This window comes from Sander lucioperca, chromosome 5 (assembly GCF_008315115.2).
Source record: "Sander lucioperca isolate FBNREF2018 chromosome 5, SLUC_FBN_1.2, whole genome shotgun sequence".
Lineage (NCBI taxonomy): Eukaryota > Metazoa > Chordata > Actinopteri > Perciformes > Percidae > Sander > Sander lucioperca.
Window position 1 is genome coordinate 1,806,956 of NC_050177.1, and position 18,812 is coordinate 1,825,767.

Genomic DNA, 18,812 nt, shown 5'->3' on the forward strand with positions numbered 1-18,812 from the left:
AGAAGCATGAGGCATTGCATGAGGGACAAGTGTGTCGAAAATAAATCATCTCTGTGCTGACCTGTACGGTGGCCGACAGGGGCAGACGCCCTGCAACTTAAGAAAACACACGCAAATAGACAAAACACAAGCAAATTAAGAAAACAACTTCATTAATTTGACAACACATGTGCAGCATTCAGCAAACGCACTGCAAATACACACAACACAACCAAATAGATAAACGCACTGCAAATAAAAAACGATGCAAAAAGAAAAACACGCAAACCCCGAAAAAAGAAGCGATGCAAAAAGAAAAACAACTTCATTAATTTGACAAAACATGCGCAGCATTTAGCAAACGCACTGCAAATATCACAACACAACCAAATACATAAACGCACTACAAATACACACAACACAACCAAATAGATAAACGCGCTGCAAATATGAAACGATGCAAAAAGAAAAGCACACAAACCCAGAAAAAAAATGCAACAAAAAAAACGCAGCATCCAGATTACACAACGGAAGTTCTCCAGACCTCTAGAGGGAGCAGCTAGTGGAACAGCTGGATTTTCGACTGTTATTAACCGATATTAAATTCATATTATTATTATTATTATTAATAACATAATATATTATTAATATACAGTCTATGCTCCCGTCTCATGCCCTCCCGGCTGGTGCTGTCCCCGAGCGTCGGCTTTTCAAAATAAAAGCTTGCGTCTGGTCCGCTATGTGTTTGTACTTTGGTGTGTTGGGTGTTTGTGAACTAAACAGTACGGCAATCATGCTGATGAATACAATAACTTTTTCAGCAGATGTCTTACTTACAACATGTTGGAGTTAGCAAAGCAGTTTTGTGTTTATATGTGCGGGCGGGATTTATTCAGTTTGATAAATCCCACGGTAAATTGGCTGGTTTACTAACAGGGAGGGACTGTAAATCCTGTCTGTTTTTTGTATTGCAAGAGCGAATTGCTCCACAATATGAATACAGATTGATCACTTATTTTGTTGGTAACCGTTGTTGTATAATCACAATATTACACTTGAGGAGGCCTACACTTCAGTAATTTCGGACCTCGAAATTAAACCCTCTCATGTGGCTTTAACAAACGTCAACGTTAAACGCTGATGCAGTTTTAAATGTTTTATCACCACGAGTTTACAGACGTCTCTGCTGATTGAGTATCACCTGTGACCTGAGGAGACACACCCACCAAACCAGAGAAAACATCTCAAACATAGATTTAATATTTACAGTCTATGCAGTTTCTCTCTCTCTCTCTCTCTCTCTCTCTCTCTCTCTCTCTCTCTCTCTCTCTCTCTCTCCGTGAGGTCAAAAATCAAGCTGTTCCACTAGCTGCTCCCTCTAGAGGTCTGGAGAACTTCCGTTGTGTAATCTGGATGCAGTGTTTTTTTGTTGCATTTGTTTTCTGGGTTTGTGTGCTTTTCTTTTTGCATCGTTTCATATTTGCAGTGCGTTTATGTATTTGGTTGTGTTGTGTGTATTTGCAGTGCGTTTGCTGAATGCTGCACATGTGTTGTCAAATTAATGAAGTTGTTTTCTTAATTTGCTTGTGTTTTGTCTATTTGCGTGTGTTTTCTTAAGTTGCAGGGCGTCTGCCCCTGTCAGCCACCGTAGACCTGGGAGTTGAAGTGTTGCACCACACTGCACTTTAAAACACGACACACATACAACAGGAAGAGGAAAACACAAACAAGAACTAAGACATGCAAATCAATGACCAAACTAAGCTACATAGCACCAACAAAATCAATACTTATGCAACCAAACTACCGTCTTGACATGAGAGCCAGGGCATTCTGTCTGAACTTTGCTGCCTGGACTCATGGACCACTAACCACATCTAACACATTACTGGATTACTACTAGTTTAATATGAACTCCTTATGTCATGATAGACATGAAGACATTGTTTGAAATGTCTGTAGTTTGTTGCATCTGGATAATATATCATATTGAAGTAAGTAAATGAGAATTTTTTTTTTAACTGTGCTTGCCAGGTTTCACACTGGGAGAAAAAAGTGTGTGTGTGTGTGTGTGTGTGTGTGTGTGTGTGTGTGTGTGTGTGTGGGGGGGGGTCATAGTCATGTAACTTCTGTGAAGGATCCTGGGCTCTGTTGAAGCAGAAAAGAAAAAAAAAACAATAAATTGAAAATTGCCTAACAGAATTTGTACATTGCTGTAGAATATTGAGAGCTTCATTATTTGGGTGACACTATGCCAAGTGTCACTCCCTTTTACTGTATGCTGTTTGTAATGTCAGAAAAAAACAGCAAACAGTAGCTATGTTTTCATTCACTTTTCAGTCGAATTATCTTAAAGGAACACGCTGACTTATTGGGACTTTAGCTTATTGACCCTATCCCCCAGAGTTAGACAAGTCCATACATACCCTTCTCATCTCCGTGCGTGTCGTAACTCTGTCCGACGGTTCCACCGGTAGCTTAGCCTAGCATGGATCCTGGAGGTAATCGGTTCCAACTAGCCTACTGCTCCGAATAAGTGACAAAATAACGCCAACATGTTCCTTTTTACATGTTGTGATTTGTATAGTCACAGCGTGTACAAATAACAAGGTCACATGACATCTTCTAACCGTATATAAACTGGGAACTATAGTCTCAGAAAGGCGAAGCAGTGCTACTTCTGCTACTTGGGCGGCGTGATATGCTTTGCAGCACCTGAGAAGCCCCGAGCAGATCAGCAATGCTTCGCCTTTCTGAGAATATAGTTCCCAGTTTGTATGCGGTTAGAAGATGGCTGTGTCTCATGTGACCTTGTTATTTGGCGTTATGTTGTCACTTATTCGGAGCAGTAGGCTAGTTGGAACCGATTACCTTCCGTGCTAGGCTAAGCTACCGGTGGAACCATCGGACAGAGTTATAGCACGCACGGAGATGAGAAGGGTATGTATGGACTTATCTAATTCTGGGGGTTACGGTGAATAAGCTAAAGTCCCAATAAGTCGGCGTGTTCCTTTAAGTTTGCTAAAAACATTCATGCGAATAAAGCCGGTGAAAGTGTGTTTCCATCCAACGGCTTTAAGTAGAATAAAAACCTGTGTGTAATGACGTCACATGCTGTTTTGCGATCAAATGGGTATATGGAATAGATTTGAGACATTTTGAGGCGTTTCCATTCATTTTTACACTGAATCGCAAAACATTTAAGCTAAAATTTGGGAACAAAGTTTGCTAGCCAAAATGGATCGCGCCGTCTACCTACAAATGAGTAATGCTGCACAAGTTGTAATAGTGCTTATGTGCCAGCTGATAGCGACATATCAAGCTATAATAAGACGACACTATCAAAAAGTCTCTCGTCTCCTCGTTGGTCCACTTATATCTGTCTTTGTTGACACCCGCCATATCTACAAAGAAAGTGGAAATACGTGGCGGAAATGACCTAAAACTTCTTCTTTGTTTTATGGCCGGTTACAAATATAAAATGACCTAAAACGTAATTGCAATTCATTTTTATTCGGCAAATAACGTTTCCATCAGCGTTCATCACATAAGCCGTCCACCAGTTAAGAGGAAATTTGATGAAATAGAACGTACAAACTTTGTGTCGATATTCATTAAATTCAATCAAGTTTTACTGTTTCCATAAGGTATTTTTCATGTGATATTACTTAAAGCTTTAGTGCGTAACTTTTTGATATTAACGAACGTCTGTTACATTCAAGCCATTGCCAAATGAGTTGCTACAAAGCTAATTAAGACTATCAGCTCCACACAACTCTCTGGATTTCTCAGTATGACTGTTCAGAAGATTGTGGCATCCGGTGACTTTCCCGTGCAGAAACTCGAGTGAACATAATGACCTCAAAGTCCATCATGTTTTTTTAATCCTCCGTGTCCTCCTTGGCTACTAGCAGCTGTGTGGAGGAGGGGTGGGGGTGGTGCGCAATAACAGAAGGCTTGTATCATGTGGACGCGCAATAGTTTTGTTGTCATTACTTAGAATTCCTCATGGGGGAGACAGAAATTACCCACTATAGCTTTAATTCGCATAAAAATGTGTGGATGGAAACATGGTTCCAGGCGTATTGGCTTTCATATACACAATGATACATGGTGCACTGAAAACAAACAGCAGAAGGTAAGCTACCTGTGGAACAATGTGCTCATTTCTTTGTGGTGAAGCGTCGTCAGTGTTGGCTGAGGCCGTGTCCGACGGACTCACAGAAACCACAGCTCTCTTTTTAAAATACTGAACCACAAACACCACCTAGAAAGAAAGAAGAAGAGACATTCATCAAAGGATTCCTTCCAGACAAATCAAATGTTTGTACGACCAAAAGAGGTCATGTATCACAGGGAAAATACATAGACAAACGCAGTCAAACAATAATAGAGTAGCCTGACACAAAGAGCTTTACCAGGGGGCTCTGTTTGCATTGTCTCTGTGACCAAGCTCACCCAATTTAAGTTCATTCTAGCGTGTGTGTGTGTGTGTGTGTGTGTCCTGAAGACATTTAGTCCATTAGAGCAGTTTTCTCTGAAGGAAAGAGCCTATATTTATTTGGCTCAGTAACGTAACGATGTACAGAGTGGTGGTCTGAAAGATCTTCTGACATGCTCTGGTTAGTGCACAAAAAAACACCTTAAAATGTAATGTATGTGAGAGAAAGTCATTCATTTTGTCACAATTAATCAAACAACAAACAAAATAAACAATTCATTCTGCTCCAGCGATTTGCGCTTATAGATATGGGAAATAAATAAATCAGGTCGAACAGAGGGGCATTTGCCTACATGCTAGCTTTTTTATTTAAAATTAAATTCAACGTTTCCATAGTTTATAGTGCAATTTGACATAGTCGGCAATTCCGATGTAGGGGCCTTTGAAGAAGGATGCACGATAGCTGGGGACTGGCCGTGATGGGCACTTGATGTAGACAGTACATTGCTCCAGTCTCGTCTCTCCCGGACTGACGGAGCCCAGTAAGCTTGCATACTGCTCTCGCATCGATGGCCTGACACCAACATTATTTGATGGCTCTCCAGGTCAGCATCGGAGAATCGACCTACAGCGGTGCTTCGGAGGCTTAGTGTAGACCTTCGAAAGACCCACCTGAAAGGTAAATTGATGATGATAATAATTATAATTATAATAACAGTAGGCCTAATAATACATTTATATTGACATAAAGTGTAATTACCTCTTCGCTGATCTTTTTCAGCATGTCCCCGAGGTAGTGGACACCCATCGGCTCCCGGCTGTACCACACGTCGGAAGCACCTCTAAAGTTTTCCTTGTCTGGGTAATTCGGGTCTTTGTGGTTTGTGTGCGGATTGTAAGCCAGCCAGACAAACTCAACCCCGTCCTCGTCTCTCCGGAGGATGAAAGATTGCATGCAGAGCTCCCGGTTGCCTTCCCTGCCACGCCGAGCCAAACGCAGCTGGATGTCAAACCAGACTTTTCTGACCAGGCCGAGGGGCGTATCGGGAGACAGTACAGCTGAATTTATTAACTTTTTTAATATCACACTCAGAAATACAGAGATGGTGGACGCTGTCATCTTTGCCGCTTTTTCCGTAACGCTTAATTATTGCTTTAAAAACTGCATTACTGGTCATGAATCTGGTGTCAGTTATTATATTGAATTCCGTTAAATGACGGTTGATACCGACTCTCAGACTCCTTATGCTTGCTGTATTCTCCCCCTGCCTTGGTTGACTGGACAGACATAAAACTCCCGCAGGGTCTCATTCAGAGCATCGGCTGTGTATTTCTCAAAGCTGGAGTCCATTTCTTTTTGAACAATAAAGTCTCTGAGTGTAGTTACTGCCCATTTCGTATTTTTTTTTTTTGTACTCTTTTTTGTCTTCTATTTGATTCAATTCTCCCGGTGTTATCTCCTTGTGATGTTTCTCCGTTTTATTTACAATTTCTCTTTCTTCAGAAGCATCCCAGTCATCAAAGTTGTCAAATTCTCCAAAAAGGTTAAAATAAATAATGAAGTCGCTCATTGTTGTACTAGTATAACGTTACGCTAACTAGATCTAAGTTTGTTACAATAAATTGTAAACGGATACTTTGACTGCCTGTTGCTATGGTTACTCATAGCTGATGTAGCCAGCGCATTTATTTATTAATTTCGTTTCACCAGAACTCCTTTAGTAGGTGTCCTATATCACTTTATTAGACCATGGTATAAGAATGATTAATATGATTACTTTTGCTACCATCACTTAGTAACCTTGGAAGAGACTTGTATTAGTGCATTGATGTGAGTTACATATTAAGCTAACTAACTGTAGCTGTACAGGTGTGCTAGAAGTTATACTGAGCCTGAGATCAGTGGAGCTCTCAAACTGTAGCAGAACTGGAAATGACATCAGGTAAGCATTTCAACTAAATAACAGCTGTGTTGATAATGAAGAGATGAAGACCTAGCACACAGGCTTTTACAATTCCTCTGGCTGACTAGACGTCAGGTTGAAGTTGGATGGAGCTCTGCGGGGAATGACGTGACAACAACAGTGCATATTGTCCCAACGGAGAGTGACGGAGCAGTCGGTACACACTCACACAATCTGGAGAACAGGTGGGATCAGGCACTGTCAGAGAAAACACACATGGGTGGACTATGGGGGGTTTGAGGGCATCAAGTTGAAAATGTTATGGTTGGGTAAAAGTTTGAGATAGTTGGGTGTAGTGAAGGGTTTGTAGTGGGATGCTAAGAATACAATGAAGCTGTTGACTGCACAGACATCAACTTCTCTGAGGGATGAAACTCTTACACAGAGTTGTAGTGTGGCCACAAGGTGAAAGCAAGCAAATGAACTGTAAGATGGATCGGGAAGGTATATTTGAATGGCCTATCAATAAAAGAATAAGCACTGAAAAGTCTCAGGTAATATCTTCTGCGACGTTTCCCCCTCTCATTCCCCCTGCTCTGGCGTTTCCGAGCTCTTAAACCAGAGACATTTTGAAACACTTCTGACCCGTTTTGTTTTGGAATCTGCAGGGTTGTGTTGCAGTCTCAACGACCACATATGGAGACCTTTGGCAACACTGACACTGACGCCAACGTTGCTCCTCCTGATTGGGTCTTATTGGTCGCAACCATAGACAGTATATAAGAATGGACCAATAGATCCCGTGTCTCTGGACAGAGACCAGTGAAGGCCATTAGAAGCACTTTTCCGGTGAGCGCTGAGCATTACTGCGCAGCCTCCAACTGAGAGAGACGACATAAATGTGACGTGAGCAACCTGTCTGAAAGTTCGAAGTCTTTTGGTAGCTGTGCCAAGAGAAATCTCAATCATTCCCAATCTAGCAGAGACGGAGAGCGTAGGTATATGTAAGAAGATAACATGGACACATGCTAATTATTGCTAACTAAAATGCTAGTTAACATTAGTAATTAAACTTAAACAGCTAATGTAAGTCGAAACTGCCTGCGAGCTTCTCCTGTACTATACGGTAATTCCTCGCGTGGTTATGACACAATCGTTTTTTACAAAAACGTCTACTACGGAGCCATAACGTGAGGTACAAGGTAATGGAGCCTTTTATACATTGTCGTGTTTCTTTAGAAATAAACAATGGACAAATGGAGTCTTTAAACGCTTCAGATGTAAAGTTATTCGCTGTCAAAGTGACGTCAAAATGAATGGCAGTCAATGGGATGCTAACGTCGGGTGATGGCTTTGTAGCATCAAAATGGCGCCATAGGAGGTTCGAGCTCTGAAGCGAAACTTACCCCCTTGGTCGCAACGTCTCGTTCTCTGAGACTAAAGCTACTAACGTTACCATGGCAACTACCAGCAGTGGGTGGAGTCTCCACACTGCCTCCTGTTTATGCCCAGTATACCAGAATGTTGATGAGATATGAGGTTTGGGTGTGTTAGTTTAAACAGAGATTTGTTCTTCTACTGGAGATAAAAACAGTTGGTGGACGGAGATCACTTTTGGCTCACTTAAAAACCAAAACATAGCAGTGTAAATATATGTGTCATCAGATGGATGTGCTACTACAGCTTAAAGGATGAACAGGAACTTACCAGGAAGACAGCAATCGCTCCCCCGATGGCTTGTCCTGCAATGACATCACTCCAGTGGTTTCGGTACTCGGCCACTCTGTTGATGCCTGTTAGCACAGCCAGACTGACCAATGAGAGGCTGAAGAGGGGGGCAGTCAGACATCCTCCTCTGGAACCGACACAGGACATAACGTACACCTGGAAAAGACATTGTTTTTGTTCTACGACAACTCTTCAGAAGCAGTCATATACTGTTAGATGGAACAGAGCCACTCACTGCCAGGTACACTGCTGTGTACACACTCAGAGCAGCCTCTTTGGACGGGAACGTCTTTCTAGCTCTCATGATATCATCAGGGTCACCAGTACAAGCATCTGATTGGCTGACAAAGTGCGGCGAGTCCAGGCAGCCGAGGGCAGTGTAATTGGGCTGGCAAACAGACAGGAAGTGAGGAGCCAGACATCCAGTGACCAGCTGACCTGCGTTAACAAAGATGTCTGTTGTGAACAGACCGAAGACATACACGCCTACAGAGAAACACACACACACACACACACACACACACACACACACACACACATTAGCTGATTTACATTTTTATACACATCCAAACATTTAAAAGCAGCATTTCCATAAAGTCTTACAGTAAATTTGATTCATTTCCAATTTTTTTATGTATCTAGACGAAAATATGATCTTTATTTTCTAAGTTACACTCTGTATCTTCCGAGATACATTGCCCATTTAGGGTAACATTTTGCATTTTATTCTTTTTATTATAGTTCATATGCCAACTTTTAAAACATTTCATGAACAATTAATTAGCTACATTAGGAAAAATTGGAAAAAACTGAACTTTATCTCCCAAGATGCATTGCCCATGTAGGATATAAATTTAACATTTCATAACTTTTTAAACAGTTCATGTGCCGATTTTTGTAACACCTTCTTCCTGTTTTCTAAATTCTACCATCTTCCCTGTGGTGCCCCTCACTAGATATATTCTATGGGCAATGGAAGCTGAGAAAACAGTTGCAACATTTTGACCAGTGACCAGGCAAAGCCTCACTTTGCACTTCTGACACATGATGGATGTCTGCCCATCCTGGCACATCCTGCATCGGCCTTTCACTGACAGGATAGGGAAGTGGTCAATCCTGTCATACCTCATATCAGCCACTGGCCCGGGGACTTTTGGCTGTTTAATCACATTTTCTGGCGTATTGTCTTCATTTCCTTTGGATGGCCGTCCACTTTTCTGCCTTTTAAGGTAGATGAGTCCCCTGGCAGCATCCAGCCTAAAGTCCTTCAGACACTGGTGTGTCTGACCAAGAGCTGCTGCATCACGCCGGTGGAGGAGCCATGCGTTATTGACAGCAATGTCAACTATCTGCCAAAATACGCCCATGTACCACCGATGGGACTGCGATACAGGGCAATCATCATATCTGCCAAATCCACTCCTCCCATATGAGTATTGTATTCAGACACAATCTTGGGGCATGACACACTTATCTTTCTCTTCTCCTCTTTAGAGTAGCATCTCACTTGGGCAACATGGTTGACAGACGCACAAGCAGCCCGGTCTCACGGCAGGACGTGTAAATGTCACGTTATTTTTAATCTATTGATACGTGTTCACGGGCACGTTTTTCTCGTTTTTTACGTGGTGGCCAGCACGAAAATGTGAAGTAATGTATTTCAATGGGAAGCATATTTCGTGGCCACAGCACGAAAATGGTAGGGAGTAGTATAAAGAGGCGAAAATCCGCGTAGGGAGGTTGGTCGGGGTGGTTGATGGATCAAACAACACAGGACTTTCACCCTGGCGAGTGGGGTTCGCGTCCCGCGTGTGGCGTTTTGTTTCCCATAGTCTTCCTAATCACAACCGTCCCGTTGTTGTTGCACGTCCCCAGCGGCCGTCTCCCGGCATGTGAGGCGCCCTATCCCTGTAGTGTTTTTCCTAAACCCAACCTACGCCATCCCGTTATTGTGGCGCGTCCCCTGCGGCCGTCTCCCGCCGTGTGAGGCGCCCTTTCCCTGTAGGGTTTTTCCTAAACCCAATCTCCGCCATCCCGTTATTGTCGCACGGCCACCTCCTGGCATATGGGGCATCCTTATGCCGGCATCTCCTGGCCGTCTCCCACCTGCGGCCGCCTCCCAGCACATAGGACATCCTTTTCGGCCGTCTCCCAGCCGTCTCCCGCCTGTGTCCCCAACGGCCGCCTCCCAACATATGGGGCGTGCCCGTGAACACGTATCAATAGATTCAAAATAACGTGACATTTACACAAAATGCCGTGAGACTGGGTTGGCACAGGAGCTCACCAAAGTGACTGTTTTGTTGTCGGCCCATTTGACCACAGCGAGCTTTGCATCGTTGTCAACACGAAAATCAAAGCTGCAGAACAACATTTGCACCTAACCCAAACTCTTTGCCTTGAGTTTGAGTAGAACCATCAAATGTAGACTTCCCTTTATAGACCATGAAGTCATACACAAAGCCAGACACACCAGCGCGGAGAAGATCTTGATCCCCCATTTTTTGGATTTACTGGGTAGATACTGCCGCAGACTTCCAGCTTTTTTTCCTTTGTAAGGAACCATCATTTCATCAATTGAGAACTGGTTCTCACTCTCCATTTCCATGCACTTGCTCCTCATGTGGTCCAGTACAGGCTTTATTTTCACAAGACGATCTTCACTGGACTCAGAGCTCATGTTGTCTTGAAAGTGGAGCATCCTGGATAAACATTTGTACCTCTTGAGTGGCATGACATCTGCTACTTTCTCATATATTGTATCTTTTGCCCAGTAGTTTTCCATTGCAGGCATTTTCATTCCAATGAATGCCTTGATTTCAGACACATTAGTGTTGATGTTGCATCCAATGAGCTGATGGGAATACAAGTTTGTCTGCTGAGTAATGACTTCAAAGATGTCCTTGTCAAAGAATTTGGAGAAGTACATTAGTGGAGTAGAGGGCTCGTCTGGTGCAGTGAAGCAGCTTGGTGTAGCAGTGGACAGGTGCTCAAACATAGTTTTTCTCCAACTATTGAAAAGGAAAAAATACAATGTAAAAAACATATAAATTCCCTAATCTTTAACATAAACCACCTAACTATATGCAATTTTACACAAACTCCTGTGTGTTGTTGTGTGTGTGTATGTGTGTGTGTGTGTGTGTAAAATAGAGAGAGTATTAGAAAGGGGGGTTCCTTCCCTCCACTCATTTACTAACACACATCACCATAGCACACATCATGTGGACACACACAGATACAATATGTATAGCAAAACCACTAGATCTTTCACATAACAATTTGAAATATTCCTCTAACATTACCTAAACATCTTCCCTTGTTTGCTCCTTCCTCGGCCTCATCACCAGAGCTGCCATTCAAATTGTCACTGCTGCTGTTGTCATCCTCACACTGTTCCTCTGTAGGCCTATACAGCTCATCTTCCTCGACTTCCTCACTGGTTCCCTCCTCTGAATCTGATGAACCATCAGGTGTTGTTAGAATATATTTTGTGAAAGTGTTAAGAAGAGGTTTTTAGAGTTCATGTCGCTCCATTGTGCCCCTTTTCCTGGGTTATGAGAGGCCATCTGGACTTATAGTAATTAGATATTAGAAAAAGGAGTGTGGGATAGGCCTGAAAGAAGTTCTTCTCTGATCCGGGGGGGGGGGGGGGGACAAGGTGACCTCGGCTCACATGAAACTAACTCCTTTATTTTGTAGGAGATTAGAAAACACACAGGTGTCCAAATCCAAAATAACGAGTTGTCTCTGTTGAACTAATAATGAGATAAGTCAAGGTCATTTTTCATACAGTGTGTTAGGAGCCGGCTGGAGCCAGAAGATCTGGACTAGATCCAAACTGATGACAGCACCACCAGAAGACGGACAAAATTGTAATAAATAGGGGAGCATTTTAGACTTAGGGCACCTGATGCTAGGGGAGACTCTGTTGGTCCGTTAGGAGATATAGACTTTGCCTTGTATTGGATCCATGTACATGTACTTGTATTCTGCAATATCATTCACTAAACTTGTTATTAACTTTAACTGAACGAATCCTGGTCTTGATTTGAATCCTGAGTTTTATTTCTCTGATCTACCAGTAAACGAACACAAAATAGTGACCAAAGAATTGGAGTCAGATTAAGTCTGGCCTTTTTAGGGCCAGACCGGTCAATAGGTGGCAAAACTACAGACTTCACCTCTCTCTTTATTGTACTGTAGAAACTGCTGACAGAAATTCCCTGAAAACGTGTACACTGGTGAATTCATCAATAATATACATTTGAGAGTAAAATAAAAAGTGGTCAATGTTGCACACCTTTATCCTATTCAATATCTGTAGAGAACAGGCCTCAAAACATAAGTATATCTGTGAGTGATCAGCCCTGTTAAATACCCTTACTGTACGTACACACCGCCGCCGACTTGAGCTGCAAAGAAGCTCTGGCTGCCCGGTCAACGACGCTTGTCAAAAAGTACGGGGAAGCTGTTTGACCCTTTGGCCGCTCTGACGTAGTAGCATTCTATGTTCGATCATGGAAAAAGCACAAGCAGCTACTGCACGGCCAATACACTGACACTAGAAACCTTTTATAAATTACATATATAATGACAGAATGTGTATTGGTTGTTGGTCGCAGCGGTGTCTGTTAGCAGTTAACTCGCTCGTTAGCCGCTGAACCGCAGCAGCATGCAGGCAGAGCGAGCAGCCGCCAGCTGTTGATCCATGCAGGACTTCACCGTGAGCGGACTGTTTAGAGACGATGTGACCGGCAGGTAACGTTAACTGGTCCCTATACGCAAATATCATAAATGATAGGGAACCCAGCAACGGCCATGATGAGCTTTTCCTCCTTTTTCTCGGAACTAATGTTTTGGTAGGAACTAAAGTTTACATCGTATGTTTCTCTGGAATCAGCCAGCGCGAAGGACGTCTATATTCCCATTGGTTGCCGCTGCTTGTCGCTGAACCGCGTCATAGCTCATTATCCATAAAGTTGACCTACTTTCAACTTTCTGATTGACGCTCTGGTCGCTCAAAACGCTCAAAACGCGACGCCGACAGATTTGACGCTCCTTGCAGCTGAGAGAAGCCAGCTTCCATTGAAAATGAATGACTTCCGGTATCTTTAGAAGCTCAAGTCGGCGGCGGTGTGTACGTACAGTAATATGAGCAATGTATCCCCCAGGATACAGGCATTCAATGCCTGATTATCAAAGTTGTGAGAAGATAATGATATAAAAATATCATCAAGAACATGTAAAACTATCCTTAAAAAACTATTTTCTAAAACAAAATCACTCTAAAATATCATAATCGTGAAAAATATAACAACACTTACCTCATGGCCAGTGTCTTTGTCCACATATTGCTGCCATTTTGGATTTTGATTCAAATGTTTGGAATGTTGGCATAAAGTCACATGACCTGATTACATGACCCATCACCCCATCAGTGTTTCTCATCAACTGCAACCACATAATGCCCCTCCCCCCATAGCTCCTCCCCCTACAGCCTGTTAAATGTATCCCCCAAGAAACTCTTTAAGGGTTAAAGTATCAACAGTAAAAGTATTCAGAGCAGAAAGATTTGACTGTTTAGTCAGTTGAGGTTGTGCTTATTTCAACTGCTTCAAATACAGTTGCCTAGTTACCAATACATCTTATTCTATAAGATATGTTTTACATGTCAAATCTCACTTTGTAAAGTAACTGTATTGGCCAAAAATAATGTAATGCAGTAGAAATATTATAATATTTACCTCAGAATTGTAGAAAATAGCATTACATGGAAATACTCATGTAGAGTACAAGTACTTCAAATTTGTACGCAATACTTAAGTAAGTGAACTTAGTTAGCATGGTGCTCTCTATCACTTAATATAGTGTATGCTACAGTGTTAGCATGACAACAACTATCGTGCACAAATGTAAACTGCGTGTGAATGAACTTGCTAGCTGAAAGATTTGCACTAACAACATGCTGACACGAAACAGAGGCTGCGTCCATAATTCCATACTAACAAACCGTGTGTGAGAAGTATGTCTGAAACTTTAGTATGAAACCAATGCATTGCATACTATTTCCGGTAAAATATTACAGTATGCAATACTGGACAGTACGCCGGCATAAATATCCCACAATGCAATGTGGTAGTAACGACCATGATCATAACAGATAAACAGACAGAAACCAAGGAGCTCTGTAGCGTCAGCAACGCTCTAATATACATTTCTACATAGTTAAACGACGCTGGTTTAGTTAATTTCAGTAATTTAAAGGTCCAATATGTAATATATTTACTGTAATGAATCCAAAAATGACCCCAATGCGTCATCAGATATTAAGGAAACATGCTAAGTTGAAATACTATCTTTTCTGACAACAATGCTAATGCCAGTATTTTCTTCTTTTGAAATTTCCGTTCCGTTACAAATGAACAGGATCAACAGAGATAGATTCTACTTAACCTAAAAAAAACTGCATGTTTCTAACAGTTGCGTGACCAGAGACGTAGCTAACAAACCCCGGGTAAATGTTGGAGATGTATTTGAAAGATGGAGACAGCTTAGAGCCCAATAGGACGCAGAGTTGGCTAATTTCCTCCTGAACAGGTAGCTAAGCATTAGCTTCAGGCTAATTTATCACGGCTACAAGGGACGGGCATTTTATTTCATTTTAACATTCATGTACTCACATTGAATTATATAGAGTACCCTAGTTGGTTACTCGCAAAAACAATTGAGACACAGCCAGTAAAGTGATCCCGACTGGTCCTGGCTAACGCCGCCATGCTAACCCTGCTAACTGCTAACGTTACCAGAGGACCAGGCAAGCAGGCCATGGCTGTTTACAGCGTGTAGCCTGTTCAGCGGCCGTAGCCGACAACGGTGAGTTATTTGAAGCCAAGAGAGGGGGGCTGTAAATCAGAAAGAGAGGACCTTGAGATTGATTGTTGCTGTAATTCTAAGCCAATAAAGTGTGTTCAGTCAGGTGGAGAGGACGGCAAGGTAGTGTTATTTTTAGCAGAGAGGATGGCGACGTTGTTGGGTTTTTAGCGGTTCCTACCGTAATTCTAAGCCGAAAAAGTGTGTTAGCTACTCCGCTGTGCTGTGAAGTAATATCTGGCTATGTGAGACAAGCGTCTAGCAACATTGTTGTGGATGCTGCGGTCAGCCTGGCAACCTCCGTAAACTTCGAGTCTGGGGAGGAGGTGGCGGGGGAGACGACTCTCTCCAGTATTTTGAATTTGTATTGCAGTAACTATTTTAAACACTAGCAGTAAGTATTACACATTGCACCTTTAAGCGTTATCTAGCAATGCCGCTATAGCGGAGGTCAGCAGGGGTTACTTCAGCGGCAAGGAGGCTCTCAGGAAGTGATGCTGAATATTACAGCTCAGTGCATCCGAAAAGATCCACACTACTGTTTATTTACACAAAAGTATGTTTAACGAGAGTATACATTTTGAGTATGTAGTGCAGAGTATGAGATTTCGGACGAAACAGAGGCTACCGGTTATGTTTAGTACGGCAGCCCAGAGGTGCCATCAGGTGCCATCATTACATCAAAAATCCACTGACACCACATTGTTAGGTTTAAATGTTGTATAAATCACTGTGAACGACATGTGAACAAAGCCCTGTGTAAGAATATAGATAGGAATCAAAGTGGAAGGTTTGGTGTATTTTTACAGGAGGCATTTTGACATGTCAGCAGGCAAAGCCAAGTTTGTTTATTGGCATGGTTTACTAGGACACTTTATTATGTTCTCGTTAATAATGTTGAAAGTCATTTTACCAACACCATACTGGAACACAAGAAGCTGTTCTCATTATGTAGTTATAATCATAGACATATATACATGTATATTGTTATAATGACAAAGCATCTCATTAAATATTCTTATATAAAAAGGAACATATCTTGTGAGAAAGTGTTTTATCATACATCAATCACCTTCTCATATGAAGGCTCGTAATTAGCTCCTGATGCTGGGAAACGGTGGATTTGATGTTTTGGACTGAATAACGATAAATATAAATTATAAAACAGAACTGCCTACATCCAAACCAGAGGAGGCCTGTAGCCAGATCACCACTGAATGACACTGGTTGATAATTAATTATATTAAGTATAAAGCACGCTTGATTTAACCACAAAAATATGAAATTGTGAATAATTGTGAAAATAAGTCATTTCATCTCAATATTTTTAATTAGATTACCGAGGAAACGGAAGGTCCTGCGCACCATAGGGTTCACGTAGCAACAGTCACCCATGACGACAACCTTCTCCTGGTCATATAGGATGTTGGAGTTGTAGTGCAGGAGGAAGATGACAAGCTCGACACCTGAAATCTGAGAAACAGAATGAAAAAAGATCACTTTTGAAACAAAATACTTAGATTGTTGAATCGTTGGAATACAGTTAGCTGGATGTACAAGATCCATATCATAATGGGAAATGAAAACCATCAATACAATAAGCAGACTATAAATAAATGATATCAGTGACCACCTACCAGTTTTTACAGTTTGACAGAACCTATAGTAAGTATGTAGCGCATATAAGGAATTCTTCAAAATATTCACCACATTTCGATGATAAAAACTGTCCAATAACTCAACTCATCAATACTGTCTTTTCTCTGTGTAGACTTGACTCGATGGTAACAAATCTTTGCCAGCAGAAATGTATTTTTAGCTGAAAGTCTAAAACCCAGTTCAGACCAAAGATTCACGACGAGATGAAACCGTTTTAGAACGTTGCAGAGAAAAGTTGCAGCGGTCTGAACTGGCCTGTCTCAGCTCGACAAAAACCAACTGATGGCGTCGCAGAGGCTGGTTTTAGAACGTAAGAGACGTCACATACACAGCCAATAGAGAAGTCAGCTGGTAAAGTCAACTACAACAAAATTATCCATAATCCATTTTATTTCTGTTACAAACTGTTAATAAGCCACACGAAACCAGTCAGTTAGCTAAACTTCAAGCATGCATTAAAGATATCAAATTCTGGATGACCTACAATTTTCTGATGTTAAACTCAAACAAAACTGAAGTGATTGTGCTGGGCCCCAAACACCTCTGAACTTAATTATCTAAAGATATAGCTACCCTGGATGGCATTGCCCTGGCCTCCAGCACTACTGTCAGAAATCTAGGAGTTATTTTTGTTCAGGATATATCCTTTAAGGCCCATCTAAAACAAACCTCAAGACAGAGTGCATTTGATTTCTGAAGGAACTGATTACTGGACTGCTAGATATTAAGTTAAGTACAGACTTTATTTGGGTTTTTGCTGCTTCTTGTACTTTTCTACTTTCTACTGCTGCTGTGTGTTCTTTGCTGGATTGGTTGTGTTGTTAGGCATAATTTAGAGGATTTTCTTAAAGTGAAACTAGTTAGTGTAAAGTATGAATTTGGGGAGTGGAGGTTAACGACTCTCAGGTGCTTTTGACTGATTAGCCAGGGTGTGGCCTCCCCACCTGATTCTGACTACAAAAGTAAGCTAGAATCAGACCAAATGACAGAGTGCATTTGATTTCTGAAGGAACTGACTACTGGACTGCTAGATATTAAGTTAAGTACAGACTTTATTTGGGTTTTTGCTGCTTCTTGTACTTTTCTACTTTCTACTGCTGCTGTGTGTTCTTTGCTGGATTGGTTGTGTTGTAGGCATAATTTAGAGGATTTTCTTAAAGTGAAACTAGTTAGTGTAAAGTATGAATTTGGGGAGTGGAGGTTAACGACTCTCAGGTGCTTTTGACTGATTAGCCAGGGTGTGGCCTCCCCACTGATTCTGACTACAAAAGTAAGCTAGAATCAGACCAAATGACAGAGTGCATTTGATTTCTGAAGGAACTGACTACTGGACTGCTAGATATTAAGTTAAGTACAGACTTTATTTGGGTTTTTGCTGCTTCTTGTACTTTTCTACTTTCTACTGCTGCTGTGTGTTCTTTGCTGGATTGGTTGTGTTGTTAGGCATAATTTAGAGGATTTTCTTAAAGTGAAACTAGTTAGTGTAAAGTGTGAATTTGGGGAGTGGAGGTTAACGACTCTCAGGTGCTTTTGACTGATTAGCCAGGGTGTGGCCTCCCCACCTGTAGCCAACACCAATCACCTCCTTGTATTTAATGTTGGCAATTGCGTGAAGCGGCAGCCTCATCGGACGAAGACTCGGAGGACAAAGACAAAGGAGTCTACGCGGGAGTCTTCGTGGGAGGCTAAGTGGGCTTAACCTTATCTTTATCTCACTTAACTGCTCGGTGTCTTCATCTGGAAATGTGCTGCTTCTCCATTCCTGTCCGTGTTTCCTCTCGGAGATACTACAAACCACGCATTAGCTCGCAACATTTCCGCAACCCCACCTCTCTTACCTATCCCACCCGTTCCACACACATTCAACACCTTGTTGCAGGTGGCCTGTGGAACTGCCAGTCTGCCACTCACAAGACTGAGTTCATCTCTGGCTTTGCCAGCCTGAAATCCCTTGACTTCCTTGCTCTCACTGAGACCTGGATTACACCGACCAACACATCCACCCCTGCTGCCCTTTCTTCTGCCTACTCTTTCACCCACACACTAAGACCCACTGGTAGAGGTGGGGGGACAGGCCTACTCATTAACCCCAAGTGGAGATTTTCTCTCTACCCATTGCCACAGTTCACTCCACAATCTTTTGAACTTCATGCTGTCACCATAACCCATCCGGTACAACTAGTCATCATTGTTATCTACCGCCCACCAGGTCCTCTGGGAGAGTTTTT

The 18,812-nt window shown here is 42.1% G+C and overlaps 2 protein-coding genes and 1 long non-coding RNA gene across 4 annotated transcripts in view; 1 reads left to right on the forward strand and 2 right to left on the reverse strand.

Annotated features, from left to right (window-relative positions):
* Nucleotides 1-2,077: 2,077 nt before the first annotated feature.
* LOC116057096 (phospholipid phosphatase-related protein type 5-like) overlaps nt 2,078-18,812 on the reverse strand; it is a 34,879-nt gene continuing 18,144 nt past the window's right edge. The window contains exons 2-6 of one of the 2 annotated variants that reach the window (XM_036001039.1): nt 16,266-16,398; nt 8,288-8,490; nt 8,032-8,208; nt 4,127-4,246; nt 2,078-2,127 (exon numbers count right to left, since the gene is read on the reverse strand). In XM_036001039.1, the coding sequence (XP_035856932.1) occupies nt 2,098-2,127; nt 4,127-4,246; nt 8,032-8,208; nt 8,288-8,490; nt 16,266-16,398 (663 nt within the window). In that variant the 3' untranslated portion in view covers nt 2,078-2,097. Of the gene's footprint in view, nt 2,128-4,126; nt 4,247-8,031; nt 8,209-8,287; nt 8,539-16,265; nt 16,399-18,812 lie in introns of both variants that reach the window. The other variant, XM_031309501.2, reaches the window with a different exon arrangement.
* Nucleotides 10,414-11,371, reverse strand: LOC116057097 (piggyBac transposable element-derived protein 4-like). Its single transcript, XM_031309502.2, has 2 exons — nt 11,358-11,371; nt 10,414-11,063 (listed from the first exon to the last, which is right to left on the reverse strand). Exons 1-2 carry the CDS (start codon nt 11,363-11,365, stop codon nt 10,433-10,435), a joined length of 639 nt encoding a protein of 212 aa, XP_031165362.1. The 5' UTR covers nt 11,366-11,371; the 3' UTR covers nt 10,414-10,432.
* Nucleotides 11,197-12,331, forward strand: LOC116057102. The gene is made up of 2 exons (XR_004106725.2): nt 11,197-11,525; nt 12,215-12,331. It is a non-coding gene; the product is annotated as an uncharacterized LOC116057102 (long non-coding RNA).